The sequence below is a fragment of the Dipodomys spectabilis genome, unplaced genomic scaffold, assembly GCF_019054845.1.
Source record: "Dipodomys spectabilis isolate Male_0828 unplaced genomic scaffold, ASM1905484v1 ptg000594l, whole genome shotgun sequence".
Lineage (NCBI taxonomy): Eukaryota > Metazoa > Chordata > Mammalia > Rodentia > Heteromyidae > Dipodomys > Dipodomys spectabilis.
This window is the reverse complement of record NW_024871271.1, coordinates 1657504-1675243: the sequence shown is the minus strand read 5'-3', so window position 1 is coordinate 1675243 and position 17740 is coordinate 1657504. Positions and strand designations below refer to the sequence as shown.

The following is a 17740-nucleotide window of genomic DNA, read 5'->3' as shown; positions in this document are numbered from 1 at the left end:
TGCTGGCCTTACAGGCTCTCCGCACTGCACTGGTATGTTTTTTCTACCATTTTGGGAATTCTCCCGTTGCTGGGCCCTTGGATTTTGCCGGCGGCCCTCCTGGCCCTCACCCTCTCTTCCCTGCCTCACCCTCTCCCACACGGCCTCTGGGATGAGACCTCTAAGCCCTTGCCATCCGCTGTGCCTCGACTGGCCGTTAAACAGGCCCACCAACTCTTGCCTTCAGCTTTGCTACTCTAGCTCTGCATTTTTCACCTCTCTCCAGATCTGCAACTTCACCTCACGTGTTTCCAAGTCAGGCTTTTCTCTCTTGCTATGGTGGCTGTGCCAGACTGTGTCCCCCAGCAACCGGGCTTCAACTCCTCGCTCACCTGGCTGCTGGTGCACAGTCCAGGCGGGCGGACATCCTGGGTGGGCCTCCAGGTCTGACGCGGGCATTGCTGGCCGGAGGCAGCCAGTGTGATGGCATGTGGGCCTCAGCCCAGACCCGCAGGGCAGAGGCCTATCCGACGGAGAACTCTGGTATTTTCCAGCTGTGTATCCTTGACCTTTCTCCTTCAGACCTGTCATTCCTCCCAAAGGAGTGAGGACAAGGCCCAGTGGCCAGATCCAGCCCCACTGGCAGATGCTGAGTTTCCTGTGGGTGTAGCCTATGACTGTTCTCACTCTATTGGCTCCTGGAGATTTTGGATGGAGTTTAGATAGGGAACACCAGTTCTCCCACTGCTGGCACTGAGGTGTGACACAGGTAGAGGCCAGGTGAACAAACTGCACATCACCTGCAGATCTGAGGGAACACAAATTGTGGGAGCTTCCCAAGACTGGACTACTGCTCCGGGAGTCGGGGGAGAGGCAGTCCGCCCAGCCTCCATCACCATCAGCGCTCCCTGGTCCCAGTTCCAGAAAGAGCTTGTTAGGACACGGTCAAGAAGCCACAGTGAAACCTATCTTGACCTCCTGCCAGGGCCAGGGGCAACAATAGCAGCATTCCCAAGCTCAGGTGGGGCTTAGACCAGCCACAGCCAGAGGCTGAAGAGTTTGGCCAAGTGTCTTGAGCCAGCTCAGGCTGTGGTCTATGGTAGGACAGCCTACACTCCAGGCCCCTCCCCAAGGCAGGCATGCACAGCCTTACCTTCTCATGGATCTCCTGTGTGGACTGGGCATCACAGAAAGCCACCGTAGCTACGTCCTTTAGGATGGGCATCTCCACTGTGCAGTCCCGGCCATCGAGCAGCGCCACCAGGGGCCGAGGGTGCATGGGCCCATTCATGATGGGGGGTCGGACGCCTGCGGGAGAGGGAGGGGCAGTGAGAGCCGGGCACACTCAGATCACCTCCCGCCACGTAGCAGCCTGTGCAGTGAGAGCCGGGCACGCTCAGATCACCTCCCGCCACGTAGCAGCCTGTGCAGTGAGAGCCGGGCACGCTCAGATCACCTCCCGCCACGTAGCAGCCTCTGCAGAGAGAGCCGACCACGCTCAGATCACCTCCCGCCACGTAGCAGCCTCTGCAGAGAGAGCCGGCCACGCTCAGATCACCTCCCGCCACGTAGCAGCCTCTGCAGAGAGAGCCGGGCACGCTCAGATCACCTCCCGCCACGTAGCAGCCTCTGCAGAGAGAGCCGGCCACGCTCAGATCACCTCCCGCCACGTAGCAGCCTCTGCAGAGAGAGCCGGGCACGCTCAGATCACCTCCCGCCACGTAGCAGCCTGTGGAGTGAGAGCCGGCCACGCTCAGATCACCTCCCGCCACGTAGCAGCCTGTGGAGTGAGAGCCAGCCACGCTCAGATCACCTCCCGCCACGTAGCAGCCTCTGCAGTGAGAGCCGGCCACGCTCAGATCACCTCCCGCCACGTAGCAGCCTGTGCAGAGAGAGCCGGCCACGCTCAGATCACCTCCCGCCACGTAGCAGCCTGTGGAGTGAGAGCCGGCCACGCTCAGATCACCTCCCGCCACGTAGCAGCCTCTGCAGTGAGAGCCGGCCACGCTCAGATCACCTCCCGCCACGTAGCAGCCTGTGCAGTGAGAGCCGGCCACGCTCAGATCACCTCCCGCCACGTAGCAGCCTGTGCAGTGAGAGCCGGCCACGCTCAGATCACCTCCCGCCACGTAGCAGCCTGTGCAGTGAGAGCCGGCCACGCTCAGATCACCTCCCGCCACGTAGCAGCCTCTGCAGAGAGAGCCAGGCACGCTCAGATCACCTCCCGCCACGTAGCAGCCTCTGCAGAGAGAGCCGGCCACACTCAGATCACCTCCCGCCACGTAGCAGCCTCTGCAGAGAGAGCCGGGCACGCTCAGATCACCTCCCGCCACGTAGCAGCCTGTGCAGTGAGAGCCGGGCACGCTCAGATCACCTCCCGCCACGTAGCAGCCTGTGGAGTGAGAGCCAGCCACGCTCAGATCACCTCCCGCCACGTAGCAGCCTGTGCAGTGAGAGCCGGGCACGCTCAGATCACCTCCCGCCACGTAGCAGCCTCTGCAGAGAGAGCCGGGCACGCTCAGATCACCTCCCGCCACGTAGCAGCCTGTGGAGTGAGAGCCGGCCACACTCAGATCACCTCCCGCCACGTAGCAGCCTGTGCAGTGAGAGCCGGCCACGCTCAGATCACCTCCCACAGGGGTGCAGGGATGGGAACTCAGGACTTCCATGTTCATGCAGGTCTTTGAAAACTAAAGTTATCGAGGAAGTCAGGCTGGAACTTGCTATGCTCACTGACAACGAGTAGACACAAATCACCAGCAGTCCCCACCTCCCACTCTGCGTGTGAGGCCTCAGACCCAAGTTTAGCTGTGAAAATGGAAGACGAGGGACAGTAAGCACCTAGGCTCTGGCTCAACCCTGCCAGAGGTCACCCTGTCCTGTGTTAACACAGGCACGGGCAGCCACATGCGCTGGGCTTCAGGGAGGTGCCCCTCACAGCACCACACATCCAACAGCACCTACTGCCAGTGAGACACCATGGAGACGCTCTCCCCCAGTGAGAAAACATGGAGACGCTCTCCTCCAGTGAGACACCATGGAGACGCTCTCCCCCAGTGAGAAAACATGGAGACGCTCTCCTCCAGTGAGACACCATGGAGACGCTCTCCTCCCAATGAGAAAACATGGAGACGCTCTCCCCCAGTGAGACACCATGGAGACGCTCTCCCCCAGTGAGACACCATGGAGACGCTCTCCCCCAGTGAGACACCATGGAGACGCTCTCCCCCAGTGAGACACGATGGAGACGCTCTCCTCCAGTGAGACACCATGGAGACGCTCTCCTCCAGTGAGACACCATGGAGACGCTCTCCTCCAGTGAGACACCATGGAGACGCTCTCCTCCAGTGAGAAAACATGGAGACGCTCTCCCCCAGTGAGACACCATGGAGACGCTCTCCCCCAGTGAGACACCATGGAGACGCTCTCCCCCAGTGAGACACCATGGAGACGCTCTCCCCCAGTGAGACACGATGGAGACGCTCTCCCCCAGTGAGAAAACATGGAGACGCTCTCCCCCAGTGAGACACCATGGAGACGCTCTCCCCCAGTGAGACACCATGGAGACGCTCTCCCCCAGTGAGAAAACATGGAGACGCTCTCCCCCAGTGAGACACCATGGAGACGCTCTCCCCCAGTGAGACACCATGGAGACGCTCTCCTCCAGTGAGACACCATGGAGACGCTCTCCCCCAGTGAGACACCATGGAGACGCTCTCCCCCAGTGAGACACCATGGAGACGCTCTCCCCCAGTGAGACACCATGGAGACGCTCTCCCCCAGTGAGACACCATGGAGACGCTCTCCCCCAGTGAGACACCATGGAGACGCTCTCCCCCAGTGAGACACCATGGAGACGCTCTCCCCCAGTGAGACACCATGGAGACGCTCTCCCCCAGTGAGACACCATGGAGACGCTCTCCTCCAGTGAGACACCATGGAGACGCTCTCCCCCAGTGAGACACCATGGAGACGCTCTCCCCCAGTGAGAAAACATGGAGACGCACTCCCCCAGTGAGACACCATGGAGACGCTCTCCTCCAGTGAGACACCATGGAGACACTCTCCTCCAGTGAGAAAACATGGAGACGCTCTCCCCCAGTGAGAAAACATGGAGACGCTCTCCCCCAGTGAGACACCATGGAGACGCTCTCCCCCAGTGAGACACCATGGAGACACTCTCGCCCAGTGAGACACCATGGAGACGCTCTCCCCCAGTGAGACACCATGGAGACGCTCTCCTCCAGTGAGACACCATGGAGACACTCTCCCCCAGTGAGAAAACATGGAGACGCTCTCCTCCAGTGAGACACCATGGAGACGCTCTCCCCCAGTGAGACACGATGGAGACGCTCTCCCCCAGTGAGACACGATGGAGACGCTCTCCTCCAGTGAGACACCATGGAGACGCTCTCCTCCAGTGAGACACCATGGAGACGCTCTCCCCCAGTGAGACACCATGGAGACGCTCTCCCCCAGTGAGAAAACATGGAGACGCTCTCCTCCAGTGAGACACCATGGAGACGCTCTCCCCCAGTGAGACACGATGGAGACGCTCTCCCACAGTGAGACACCATGGAGACGCTCTCCTCCAGTGAGAAAACATGGAGACGCTCTCCCCCAGTGAGAAAACATGGAGACGCTCTCCCCCAGTGAGACACGACGGAGACGCTCTCTTCCAGTGAGACACCATGGAGACGCTCTCCCCCAGTGAGACACGATGGAGACGCTCTCCCCCAGTGAGACACCATGGAGACGCTCTCCTCCAGTGAGAAAACATGGAGACGCTCTCCCCCAGTGAGACACCATGGAGACGCTCTCCCCCAGTGAGACACCATGGAGACGCTCTCCCCCAGTGAGAAAACATGGAGACGCTCTCCTCCAGTGAGACACCATGGAGACGCTCTCCCCCAGTGAGACACCATGGAGACGCTCTCCCCCAGTGAGAAAACATGGAGACGCTCTCCTCCAGTGAGAAAACATGGAGACGCTCTCCCACAGTGAGACACCATGGAGGCTAGCACTATACAACTTGATCCACAGTACCACCTCTAGCTTGTTCTGTGTGGTACTGAGGAGTCGAATCCAGGGCTTCATGCTAAGCAAGCACTCTACCACTGAGCCACCTTGCCAGCCCAGCTTTAATACCTGTAAGAACATAGACAGTGATAGCCTTTGCCCAGAAAAGCTCCTCTAAGGCCAAGCAAGTCATCACAGGGGTCTGAACTCATCCAAGGGGCTGCCCAGCTGCCTTACCCCAAAATCCCTCTTCCACCTCAGGGCCCCCAGGTGCTTGCTGGCTGGGCCAGGTCCCAGCCACAAGGGAGATGAGAGCCCAGGCCTTGCCCGCACGGTGGTCTCGTGGTGATGCTTCTTGGTCACTGAACAGAGCTGGCCTAGCATCAGGGCCACCCAGAAATGACAGCCCTTTCTCAGTGGAGGAGCCAAGGCTGTGACAAAAGTCCCAGCCAATGTGTAGGTCAGTTTCAGGAGGAGTACTGCGGCCTGGGCTAGGCTTACAGCATTTCCCTGGCCAGGACCTAGGTGACAACAAACTCCTGCTGGCACAAGCAAGGACTGGTTGGCTGAGATTTCAGGAATCCAGATGGCCTACACAAGGCCCCACGACCCCTCTGGCTACCATGGGAGAAGACCTGACCTAAGCCCCCATACCCGGGCCTCTTGGAACACTTCTGGATAGAAATGGTGTCCAAGCACAAAGGCTGAAAAGGCCAACAGGAGCAGCTCACTTCTACTCAGATGAACTATGGACAACTGTGGTGGACCTAAACAACACTGCCTGCTCGGGACAGCCCAGTGATTGCGGGCTACCTCTGTGCATCTGCAGATGGGACAGCGCAGTTTGAGCACACTCTGAACAGCGCAGCTATAAGCACGCGGCCTCTGTGTACAGACAGGACAGCGCAGTTTGAGCACGCTCTGAACAGCGCAGCTATGAGCACGCGGTCTCTGTGTACAGACATGACAGCGCAGTTTGAGCATGCTCTGAACAGCGCAGCTATGAGCACGCGGCCTCTGTGTACAGACGGGACAGCGCAGTTTGAGCACACTCTGAACAACGCAGCTATGAGCACGCGGCCTCTGTGTACAGACAGGACAGCGCAGTTTGAGCACGCTCTGAACAGCGCAGCCATGAGCACGCGGCCTCTGTGTCCACAGACGGGACAGAGCAGTTTGAACACGCTCTGAACAGCGCAGCTATGAGCACGCGGCCTCTGTGTACAGACAGGACAGCGCAGTTTGAGCACACTCTGAACAGCGCAGCTATGAGCACGCGGCCTCTGTGTACACAGACAGGACAGCGCAGTTTGAGCACACTCTGAACAACGCAGCTATGAGCACGCGGTCTCTGTGTACAGACGGGACAGCGCAGTTTGAGCACGCTCTGAACAGCGCAGCTATAAGCACGCGGCCTCTGTGTACAGACGGGACAGCGCAGTTTGAGCACGCTCTGAACAGCACAGCTATGAGCACGCGGTCTCTGTGTACAGACAGGACAGCGCAGTTTGAACACGCTCTGAACAGCACAGCTATGAGCACGCGGTCTCTGTGTACAGACGGGACAGCGCAGTTTGAGCACACTCTGAACAGCGCAGCTATGAGCACGTGGCCTCTGTGTACAGACGGGACAGCGCAGTTTGAGCACACTCTGAACAGCGCAGCTATGAGCACGCGGCCTCTGTGTACAGACGGGACAGCGCAGTTTGAGCATGCTCTGAACAGCACAGCTATGAGCACGCGGCCTCTGTGTACACAGACAGGACAGCGCAGTTTGAGCATGCTCTGAACAGCGCAGCTATGAGCACGCGGCCTCTGTGTACAGACATGACAGCGCAGTTTGAGCACGCTCTGAACAGCGCAGCTATGAGCACGCGGTCTCTGTGTACAGACAGGACAGCGCAGTTTGAGCACACTCTGAACAGCGCAGCTATGAGCACGCGGTCTCTGTGTACAGACAGGACAGCGCAGTTTGAACACGCTCTGAACAGCGCAGCGATGAGCACGCGGCCTCTGTGTACAGACAGGACGGCGCAGTTTGAGCATGCTCTGAACAGCACAGCTATGAGCACGCGGCCTCTGTGTACACAGACAGGACAGCGCAGTTTGAGCATGCTCTGAACAGCGCAGCTATGAGCACGCGGTCTCTGTGTACAGACATGACAGCGCAGTTTGAGCACGCTCTGAACAGCGCAGCTATGAGCACGCAGCCTCTATGCATCTGCAGAGCAGCTTTGTACACTGTATTTCAGGAGCCCCTACCAACCTGACATTGCTTAATTGGGGCTGGGTCTCCACGACCATGAGTTCGCCTGTCCAGAGCGTTTGGTCTTCGGGGTCCCCAGGCAGAACTGCGTCCTGTCACGGAGCCTCATCCCACGTCTTACTGTCTCCAACCAAAGCGCCCAGGCTTCCACTTCACGCAGCCTCTGAGGCCTGCATCAGGTTCAAAGTCTGACTAAAAATCAAACACAAGAGACAAGGGTCAGCTCCAACTCGGGGTTGCTCGTGTGCATCCTCAGCCCTGACCGGTGCTACCTCCAATACACCCACCTGCAATACAAGCCCACAGCCTGCTGCAGCCCCAGACGCAGTGGGCTCTCCAGGCCAACTGCTCACACCTGGAGCTGCCCTGTGGCCGTGGCTGCCTCTGGCCTAGCCAAGTACTGTGTGTACAGATGAGTAGGTGGTGTGTTCATGCCTCTCCCAGGGAGGGGCAGGAGCCTGTGGGCTCCAGGACACAGATGTGTCTGTGAATGGTGAGAGGAATGCACAGTGCACAATTGTATTGGGTGTAGGACCAGAAAACAACTGCAGAAAGAGGTCTACATGCTGGTTCTGGAACTTTCTATCACATGTTGACAACTGCTGGCCTGTGAGGCTGGGAAAAGGTCTTCCAGCAAGGCCACCAAGGGAAGGGGCGATCTGGGCAGGGCCTGCTAGCCCGCAGGCTGGGCTGCCCAGAGACGTCCAGCCTCAGCACCCAGCGCCCAGCTGCCCAGGCCCTGCCGTTGTCACAGGGGCCAGCCCCCATGCTGGGCAGGATGTCGGGATGGCTGGAGTGGAGCCTGGCCTCTGTACCCTGTAACCACACAGGGAGACAGAAGCACCTGTCTGCCTCTGGTGACTCAGCAGAAGAGCACAGCAGCATACACCGCGGGGGTCGCCTCCTTCCGGAAGACCGCCCCTCAGCCTCTTCCTGTTTCAAGCACAAGCCTCCACTGCTCCCAGAACACCAGCCAGCTCAGGAGGCCACACACAGGGCCCGCTGCGGACACCGCGGCAAGGGCACGCCCAGCCCCGCGTTCCTCAGAGGGCAGCCGGCAAGCAGAAGAGGCTGGAAGCGCGGGCCAGGCTGCTGGACCACCTCTCACACACCCATCCACTGCTCACCCCTCAGCTCAACACTTGTTGGAACTTACACATTCACCAACGTCCGTCCAAGGCTAATCAGGGCCAGTCCATATTGGCTAACACTTGTCGGTATCAGCTGCCACAAGGAGGGAGGCAAAGCTGGAAATGCCACTTGAACTGCTCAGACAGCAGACCTGTAGCAACCTGGACCTCAGCTTCCACATGCCCTGATCCTTCCCCCAATGTCAGGGCAGACACCTGGCTTGTTCAGCCAACAGGGTGAGCAGGCAGATGGGGACAGCATCCTCACCCTTGGGGCATGCTTCCAGCAGAGCCCAGAAGGCACAGGTGCACTGCCACACAAAACTTGCAGCCCTAGCAGTATGCACCGGCAGAAGCAGGACCAAGACACTTCACCAGCGAGTGAATTCTACTGCATCCAATGCGTGACATCAGCGGGGGGGGGGGGCAGAGTGGCAGCAAGGTGGCTGACCAGGGACCAGGCTGGGCAGGCATGAGGAAGGGGAGCCGGCGCCAGCCCCAGACCTGGACAAGATGGGGTAACACAGGTGTCCTAGCCAGGTCTTCTCAGGCCACGCCTGCTCGCCAGTAGACCTCTGACAGAAGGTCTGGTTGGCCCATACCTCGATGAGAGAAAACCCAACATCGGCTGTGCAGTGTTCTTGAGAGCAGAAGACAGAGAGCAGAGCTGGGACCCCAGGGGCCCAGGACGTGGCCTTGGCCCTCCCTGCCCATCACTGACCTCTCCAGAAACAAAGGCAGACACGCGTCTATGCTGCAGGAAAGGGGCCAGGGAGGGGGCTTGATGTACACAGAGGCCCTGGCGGGACTCTCCACAGACAGGTTTGGATGATGCCCTGGACCCGACACCGAAGAGGCAATTCCTCGATGCTGTGGGCACAGATGACGTCTACCCTCCCTTCATGTGGTCACTGAGGCCTGCCAGAGCCATGGTCACTCTCCACCAGGCGGCAGGGCTGAGGACACATCCCAGCAGCAGTGGGCGGCAAGTGCAGCCTCAGTGGCCAGAGTGGGCTCCATAAAGCAGGGAGACCAAGAGACTCTGAGGGACAAGCCTGTCGGGACAAAGCCAGACAGAAGTCCTGAGAGGACGCTGGCCAAACACAGGCCCATGGCAGCCCTGGCCATTGCCTACCCACCTGCCCCCCCTTAACAGCTGTCCCAAACCCAGGCCCACCTGGCCCACATGGAAAGACCCAAGAAGGAACAGAAGTGCCACCAAGCAGGAAACCATTCAGTCCACCCTCCAGACAGGCTCCAGCACCCACAGGGTCCCAGAGGCCCCCACGGCCGGCACTGGCTAGACAGGCACAGGGTAGCATCTCTACAGCCACTAGGGGGCAAGCAGCACCTGGGCTGTGGCTCAACCACAGGGGACTCCGGGGGACTCCGTGTGCACGGGGGCTCTGCGTATGTGCACGGGGGGAGGAGCCTGAGTGTGCACATGGGGGGCTCCGTGTGCACAGGGGAGGAGCCTGAGTGTGCACATGGGGGGCTCCATGTGCACGGGGGCTCTGCGTATGTGCACATGGGGGGCTCCGTGTGCACAGGGGGAGGAGCCTGAGTGTGCACATGGGGGGCTCCGTGTGCACAGGGGAGGAGCCTGAGTGTGCACATGGGGGGCTCCGTGTGCACGGGGGCTCTGCGTATGTGCACATGGGGGGCTCCGTGTGCACAGGGGAGGAGCCTGAGTGTGCACATGGGGGGCTCCGTGTGCACGGGGGCTCTGCGTATGTGCACGGGGGGAGGAGCCTGAGTGTGCACATGGGGGGCTCCGTGTGCACAGGGGAGGAGCCTGAGTGTGCACATGGGGGGCTCCGTGTGCACGGGGGCTCTGCGTATGTGCACATGGGGGGCTCCGTGTGCACAGGGGAGGAGCCTGAGTGTGCACATGGGGGGCTCCGTGAGCACGGGGGCTCCGTGTGCACAGGGGAGGAGCCTGAGTGTGCACATGGGGGGCTCCGTGTGCACGGGGGCTCTGCGTATGTGCACATGGGGGGCTCCGTGTGCACAGGGGAGGAGCCTGAGTGTGCACATGGGGGACTCCGTGTGCACGGGGGCTCTGCGTATGTGCACGGGGGGAGGAGCCTGAGTGTGCACATGGGGGCTCTGTATGCACGGGGGGAGGAGCCTGAGTGTGCACATGGGGGACTCCGTGTGCACGGGGGCTCTGCGTATGTGCACGGGGGGAGGAGCCTGAGTGTGCACATGGGGGACTCAGTGTGCACGGGAAGGTCTGAGTGTGCACATGGGGGACTCAGTGTGCACGGGAAGGTCTGAGTGTGCACATGGGGGACTCTGTGCACGGGAGGCTCTGAGTGTGCACATGGGGGACTCTGCACAGGGACTCTGAGTGTGTACACATGGACTCAGTATGCATGGGAGGTTCTGAGTGTGCACATGGGGGACTCAGTGTGCATGGGGGGCTGAGTGTGTGCACATGGGGGACTCAGTGTGCACGGGAGGGTCTGAGTGTGCACATGGGGGACTCAGTGTGCACAGGGGCTGAGTGTGCACATGAGGGACTCAGTGTGCACGGGAGGCTCTGAGTGTGCACATGGGGGGACTCAGTGTGCACAGGGGGGAGCCTGAGTGTGTGCACATGGGCTCAGTGTGCACAGGAGGCTCTGAGTGTGCACATGGGGGACTCAGTGTGCAAAGGGGGCTGAGTGTGCACATGGGGGACTCAGTGTGCACGGGAAGGTCTGAGTGTGTACATGGGGGACTCTGTGCATGGGAGGGTCTGAGTGTGCACATGGGGGACTCTGCACAGGGACTCTGAGTGTGTACACATGGACTCAGTATGCATGGGAGGTTCTGAGTGTGCACATGGGGGACTCAGTGTGCATGGGGGGCTGAGTGTGTGCACATGGGGGACTCAGTGTGCACGGGAGGGTCTGAGTGTGCACATGGGGGACTCAGTGTGCACAGGGGCTGAGTGTGCACATGAGGGACTCAGTGTGCATGGGAGGCTCTGAGTGTGCACATGGGGGACTCAGTATGCATAGGGGCCTCTGGTTGTGCACATGGGGGACTCTGCATGGGGGCTCTGAGTGTGCACATGGGGGTCTGTGCACAGGGGGATGAGTGTGCACAAGGGATTCTGAGTATGCACACGGGGACTCTCAGTGTGCACAGGGGGGACTCTGAGTGTACACATGGGGGCTCCATATGCACATGGGGTTCTGTGTGCACAGGGGATGAGTGTGCACAGAGGAGACTTGAGTGTGCACAAGGGATTCTGAGTATGCACACGGGGATGCTCAGTGTGCACAGAGGGGACTCTTGAATGTGCACAAGGGATTCTGAGTATGCACACGGGGATGCTCAGTGTGCACAGGGGGGACTCGAGTGTGCACCCAGGATTACTGGTTGTGTGCACAGGGGGGCTCCAGTGTGCGCACCCTTGTGTTCTGAGTGTGTACCCGCGATTACTGGTTGTGTGCACAGGGGGGACTCTGAGCGTGCGCACCCTTGTGTTCTGAGTGTGCACCCGGGATTACTGGTTGTGTGCACAGGGGGGACTCTGAGCGTGCGCACCCTTGTGTTCTGAGTGTGCATCCGGGATTACTGGTTGTGTGCACAGGGGGGACTCTGAGCGTGCGCACCCTTGTGTTCTGAGTGTGCACCCGGGATTACTGGTTGTGTGCACAGGGGGGACTCTGAGCGTTCGCACCCTTGTGTTCTGAGTGTGCACCCGGGATTACTGGTTGTGTGCACAGGGGGGACTCTGAGCGTGCGCACCCTTGTGTTCTGAGTGTGCACCCGGGATTACTGGTTGTGTGCACAGGGGGGACTCTGAGCGTGTGCACCCTTGTGTTCTGATGTGCACCTGGGATTACTGGTTGTGTGCACAGGGGGGACTCTGAGCGTGCACACCCTTGTGTTCTGATGTGCACCCGGGATTACTGGTTGTGTGCACAGGGGGGCTCGAGTGTGCAGAGGCAGCTGTTTGCCTGTGTGTATGATCCCCATATGTGTGTACGGGGAGTCACCTGACCGTCCTCATGGGCCTTCCTCCGCCACCCGAGTTGGAGCTGGCGGGCACCAGCACCTGGAACCCCCAGGCAGGATGGCTGCAGGGAAAGGCCCACAGGCACATGTGCAGGCGCAGCTGAGCCCGGTGCTGTACACGTGGGCCACAGACAGCTCCGCTGAGCTCCAGGGACCAAGCTGGGGCCCAGCAGAAGCCGGAGGTGTGTGACGGAGGACAGAGCAGCCAGAGGCTACAAGGCACAGAGGCCACACGGGGGCAGGAATGCACAGAATGGCAGGGCACCCAAGACTTTGGATCAAAACACTGTGGAGACTTGAAGGAGGTCTTGGCAGGCCACCAGCCGTGCGTGACACACGCTCACGTGGAGGCAGGGCTGTGTTCAGAAATTCTCAGAACCATCTGTGCAGTCGTTTGTTAAATCTAGAGCTGTTCCAAAATTAAAATCTTATTGTTTAAGAAAATGGCAAGACAAGGGATGGTAGCTACCTAGGTTTTGGAGATGCTCAGCCCAGGGTCTTCCAGATGGCATAGCCCACACTGCGGATAACCGCACTGGGAGACACCAGAGAGCCCAGGACCAAGAGCCCTCCACCGCCATCTGGACAGGCCACACGGCAGGCGGCTGGGCCGACGGAGCGCCCGGCCAGCAGATCTCATGCCCCGGAGGTGGGAGGACTCCACCTGCCCAGTGCGGGCGGGGCACATGCACACATCCCAGGATGCACGTGCTGTCCACCCCAAAGCGGCAGGTGCTTGCTCCTTCCAGAGAAGGGTGGCTGCTCACACCACAGCGGAAAGGGCTGCCCTCTGCCCCGTCTGCCAGGGGCACCCTGCAGGGCTGAGGGAAGCTGGCCACAGCTTTCCAGAGACCAACTCTGAAGACCCTGCCTCCAGGTGGCACGGCACTGCCGGTGGTGGGCCACCTGGCCCCCGTGGGGGAGGCAGCGGTGCCCAGGAGGTGCAGCGAGAGCCCAAGTTGGGAGTCCCAGGGCCCCCAGCCCCCAGCCAGCCAAGCCAGCTGCGGTTTCCGTGCACCCCAGGCCAGGAGTCTCAGAGGCAGGCTGGGCTCCAGCCTGCCTCCCACCTCACCCAGGAGAGCGGCCAAAGGCACAGGTGTGAGGCTGGCCGGGGGACATGCAGCGCCCCAGAAGCAGCAGCTCGCAGCAGCTGCTAACACCTGGGTTTGACGCCTAGCTTGACCAGCGCTTTCTCCACAAGCTTTGCACAAAAGAAACAAGTGGTTGCTCCCCAGACACCACACCACAGCACAAGGCCTCGGCTCTACAAGGTGGCAAGTGACATGAGCAGCATGTCGGCCCCCAAGGGGCGGGCCTCCACAGCAGCTGCAGGAGCACAGGGACTCGGGAGCTGGACACGCTCCCACACAACTCTCACCACGGGAGCTGGACACGCTCCCACACAACTCTCACCACGGGAGCTGGACACGCTCCCACACCGCTCTCACCACGGGAGCTGGACACGCTCCCACACGGCTCTCACCACGGGAGCTGGACACGCTCCCACACCACTCTCACCACAGGAGCTAGACATGCTCCCACACGACTCTCACCAGCTGGACACGCTCCCACACGGCTCTCACCACGGGAGCTGGACATGCTCCCACACGGCTCTCACCACAAGAGCTGGACACGCTCCCACACGGCTCTCACCACAAGAGCTGGACACGCTCCCACACGGCTCTCACCACGGGAGCTAGACACGCTCCCACACGACTCTCACCAGCTGGACACGCTCCCACACGGCTCTCACCACAGGAGCTGGACACGCTCCCACACGGCTCTCACCACAAGAGCTGGACACGCTCCTACACCGCTCTCACCAGGTGGACATGCAGCCACACGGCTCTCACCACGGAAGCTGGACACGCTCCCACACGGCTCTCACCAGCTGGACACGCTCCCACACGACTCAAAACGGGAGCTGGACACGCTCCCACACGGCTCTCGCCATGGTAGCTGGACACGCTCCCACACGGCTCTTGCCATAGGGGCTGGACACGCTCCCACACGGCTCTCACCACGGGAGCTGGACATGCTCCCGCCCACAAATGCCACTGCCCATACCTAGGGCCATCCAAGGACACTGGGGGAGGACAGGCTGGACAGAAACAGCAATTAGCCCATGCTGTCTTTCCCGGCTCAGCATCCGACATCCAGCCACCCTGGTCATGAAGCCAGGCCACCCTATCCAACACCCCCGGGCTGAGCTCTCCCCTCACCACTAGCAGGGTAAGAATTACAGATCCCCGCAAGTGCCGCCACAGGCCACACAGACCTCTTCTGTTTGTTTCTGTTCTTTCGCAACAGCCCTCCCAGCCGCGCAGGCTGCCTCAGCCAGGGCGCAGGCCGGCAGGTGCAGTGACAGGAGTGCGCAGCCACGCCCACTGGCAGGCCTGCGTCCTGCGCGCCACGGGGAGAAGCTGCAGAGACGGGTCACCGGAGCAGGGCTCCACTGCAGAGCTCCGGGCCGGGTGCTCCGCATCCCTGCACCCAAAGCCTTCAGACCAGGTCACTCCCCCAGGGCACTGACCAAAGGACACTCAAGGAGCAAGTGGGAAGTAGCAGAGGGCTGCTGGCGGGGAGGGGGAGGCAGGCTCGGCCTGCGTTTCCTGGACTTCCCTGAAGAGACGGCCACCACCACCTCCAGCAAAGCTGAGCACCGAGGGACTCGAGCTTCAGACCAAGGGCAGCAGAAGGAGGCCGGGCGTGACCTCGCAGGGTCAGGCGATGCCCACGGCTGTGGGCCGCAGGCTGCCCGCTGGGCAGGGCGCTTAGGCCGCACATGGGGGCTGCAGGTGCCCGGCCCCGGTCCACGGCCACAGCGGGGTGAGGCCGCCAGGCACCCACCTCGATGCTCCACGCGGGGTGAGCCACGGCCACGGGGCACCGGGAGGCCATGGGCCTCCCCCAACTGGTGGGGGACGGAGGGACCGGAAGGAAGGAGCCAGGCGGCCCCGCCCCGGCCCAGAAGAACAGAGCGGCCCTGTGATGTCCTCCCTGGAGCTCGCCTCCCCGGAGCTCACCTCACAGGGCCAGGACGTCCTGACGTCCTCCTCAGAGCTCGCCTCCTCGGAGCTCGCCTCCTCGGAGCTCGCCTCCCCGGAGCTCACCTCCCCAGGACGTCCTCCCTGGAGCTCACCTCACGGCCCCGGGACGTCCTCCCGGGAGCTCACCTCCCTGGGACGTCCTCCCCGGAGCTCACCTCCCCAGGACGTCCTCCCCAGAGCTCACCTCACGGCCCCGGGACATCCTCCCTGGAGCTCACCTCCCCGGAGCTCACCTCCCCGGAGCTCACCTCACAGGGCCGGGACGTCCTCCCCGGAGCTCACCTCCCGGGGACGTCCTCCCTGGAGCTCACCTACCCGGAGCTCACCTCACGGCCCCGGGACGTCCTCCCCGGAGCTCACCTCCCGGGGACGTCCTCCCTGGAGCTCACCTCCCCGGAGCTCACCTCACGGCCCCGGGACGTCCTCCCCGGAGCTCACCTCCCCGGAGCTCACCTCACAGGACCAGGACGTCCTCCCGGGAGCTCACCTCCCCGGCCCCGGGACGTCCTCCCGGGAGCTCACCTCCCCGGCCCCGGGACGTCCTCCCGGGAGCTCACCTCGCGGCACCGGCCCTCCTTCCCGCCCGGAGGGCGAGGCCTTCCGCCCCGCGCAGGCGGCTCCTCGGGCCAGGCACAGCCGGGCACGGCGCCCGAGGGCCCGGGCTGCTCACGGCCAGGAGGGAGCTGCGCCCCCGACGCGCGCCGCTCCGCGCCCCAGGCCTCGCGGCAGGTGCGGGACGGGGGGGGGGGGGGGGGGGGGGGAGGGGGGGAGGCCGCTCCGCGCCCCAGGCCTCGCAGCAGGTGCGGGAAGGTGGGGGGGAGGCCGCTCCGCACCCCAGGCCTCGCGGCCGGTGCGGGACGGTGGGGGGGGGGGGGGAGGCCGCTCCGCACCCCAGGCCTCGCGGCAGGTGCGGGACGGCGGGGGGGGGGGGGGGGGAGGCCGCTCCGCACCCCAGGCCTCGCGGCAGGTGCGGGACGGTGGGGGGGGGGGGGAGGCCGCTCCGCGCCCCAGGCCTCGCGGCAGGTGCGGGACGGCGGGGGGGGGGGGGGGGGGGGGAGGCCGCTCCGCGCCCCAGGCCTCGCGGCAGGTGCGGGACGGCGCGGGGGGGGGGGGGGAGGCCGCTCCGCGCCCCAGGCCTCGCGGCAGGTGCGGGACGGTGGGGGGGGAGGCCGCTCCGCGCCCCAGGCCTCGCGGCAGGTGCGGGACGGCGCGGGGGGGGGGGGAGGCCGCTCCGCGCCCCAGGCCTCGCGGCAGGTGCGGGACGGTGGGGGGGGGGGAGGAGGCCGCTCCGCGCCCCAGGCCTCGCGGCAGGTGCGGGACGGGGGGGGGGGGGGGGAGGAGGCCGCTCCGCGCCCCAGGCCTCGCGGCAGGTGCGGGACGGCGCGGGGGGGGGGGGAGGCCGCTCCGCGCCCCAGGCCTCGCGGCAGGTGCGGGACGGTGGGGGCGGGAGGCCGCCGCGCCCGGGGCGCCGGCGCCGGGGCTCGGGCGGGAGGAGCCGGCCGCCAGGGCCCCGCCTCCGCCGCACCCGCCGCACCCGCCGCACTCGCGGCGGGGACCGGGCGGCCGGGGGCGCGGCGGGGCGGGCGCTGCTCCTCCCCGGGGCCGCCCCTGGCGTCACCAGCCTTCGACGCACGGGGATAAACACGAGCGGCCGAGGCCGCGGGGCCCTGACAGCGGCCCGCAGCCCGGCCCGGCGGGGACGCGGCCGGCCGCGGGGTCCAGGGAGGCCGCGGCCGGCCGGGCCAGGCCCCGCGGGCCCCTTTGTCACCTGAGCGGGCGGCGGGGGATGGGGGGGAAACACCCCTGCGCTTGCGCACTGCCCCGCGGCCGCTCCGCCCCCCGGCGCGCGCTCCCCGCGCGCACGCGCACTCGCATACAAAGCCGGCGCCGCGCGCGCCCGGCCGCCCCGCCCCCGCCCCCGCCCGCGGCCGGAAATGCGCGCGCGCGGCCTTACCGAGAGGCAGGCCCTTGTTGAGCAAGTGCGAGCTGCCCATTGAAAGGCGCGGGCGGCCGCCGGCCCCGACGAGTCCAGCGCGCTCCGCCGCCGCGAGCCCCGCACCTGGGGCGGCCTCGGCGCCGTCTGCCGCTCCGCCCGCCCGCCTGTGCCCGGGCACCGCCGTGCCGAGCCGCCGCCGCGCCGCCAGCCGCGCTCCGACCGACGAGCGGGCGGGGACGCGGGCGCGCGCGCGGGCGGGGCCTGGGTTGGTCTCGTGTTTGCCGGCGCAGCGGCGCGGCGGGCGCACGCGGGCGGCTCCCAGGCCCCGCCACCCGCCCGCCCCGCC

General features: G+C 63.6%; 1 protein-coding gene across 1 annotated transcript in view; it reads right to left on the bottom strand.

Moving 5' to 3' along the window:
* Positions 1-17535, bottom strand: part of Ctbp1 (C-terminal binding protein 1) — a 36476-nt gene extending 18941 nt beyond the window's left edge. The window contains 2 exon segments of the mRNA XM_042670970.1: positions 1133-1287; positions 17413-17535. Coding sequence (XP_042526904.1) covers positions 1133-1287; positions 17413-17452 — 195 coding nt within the window. The 5' untranslated portion in view covers positions 17453-17535.
* Between the last annotated feature and the right edge of the window lie 205 nt (positions 17536-17740).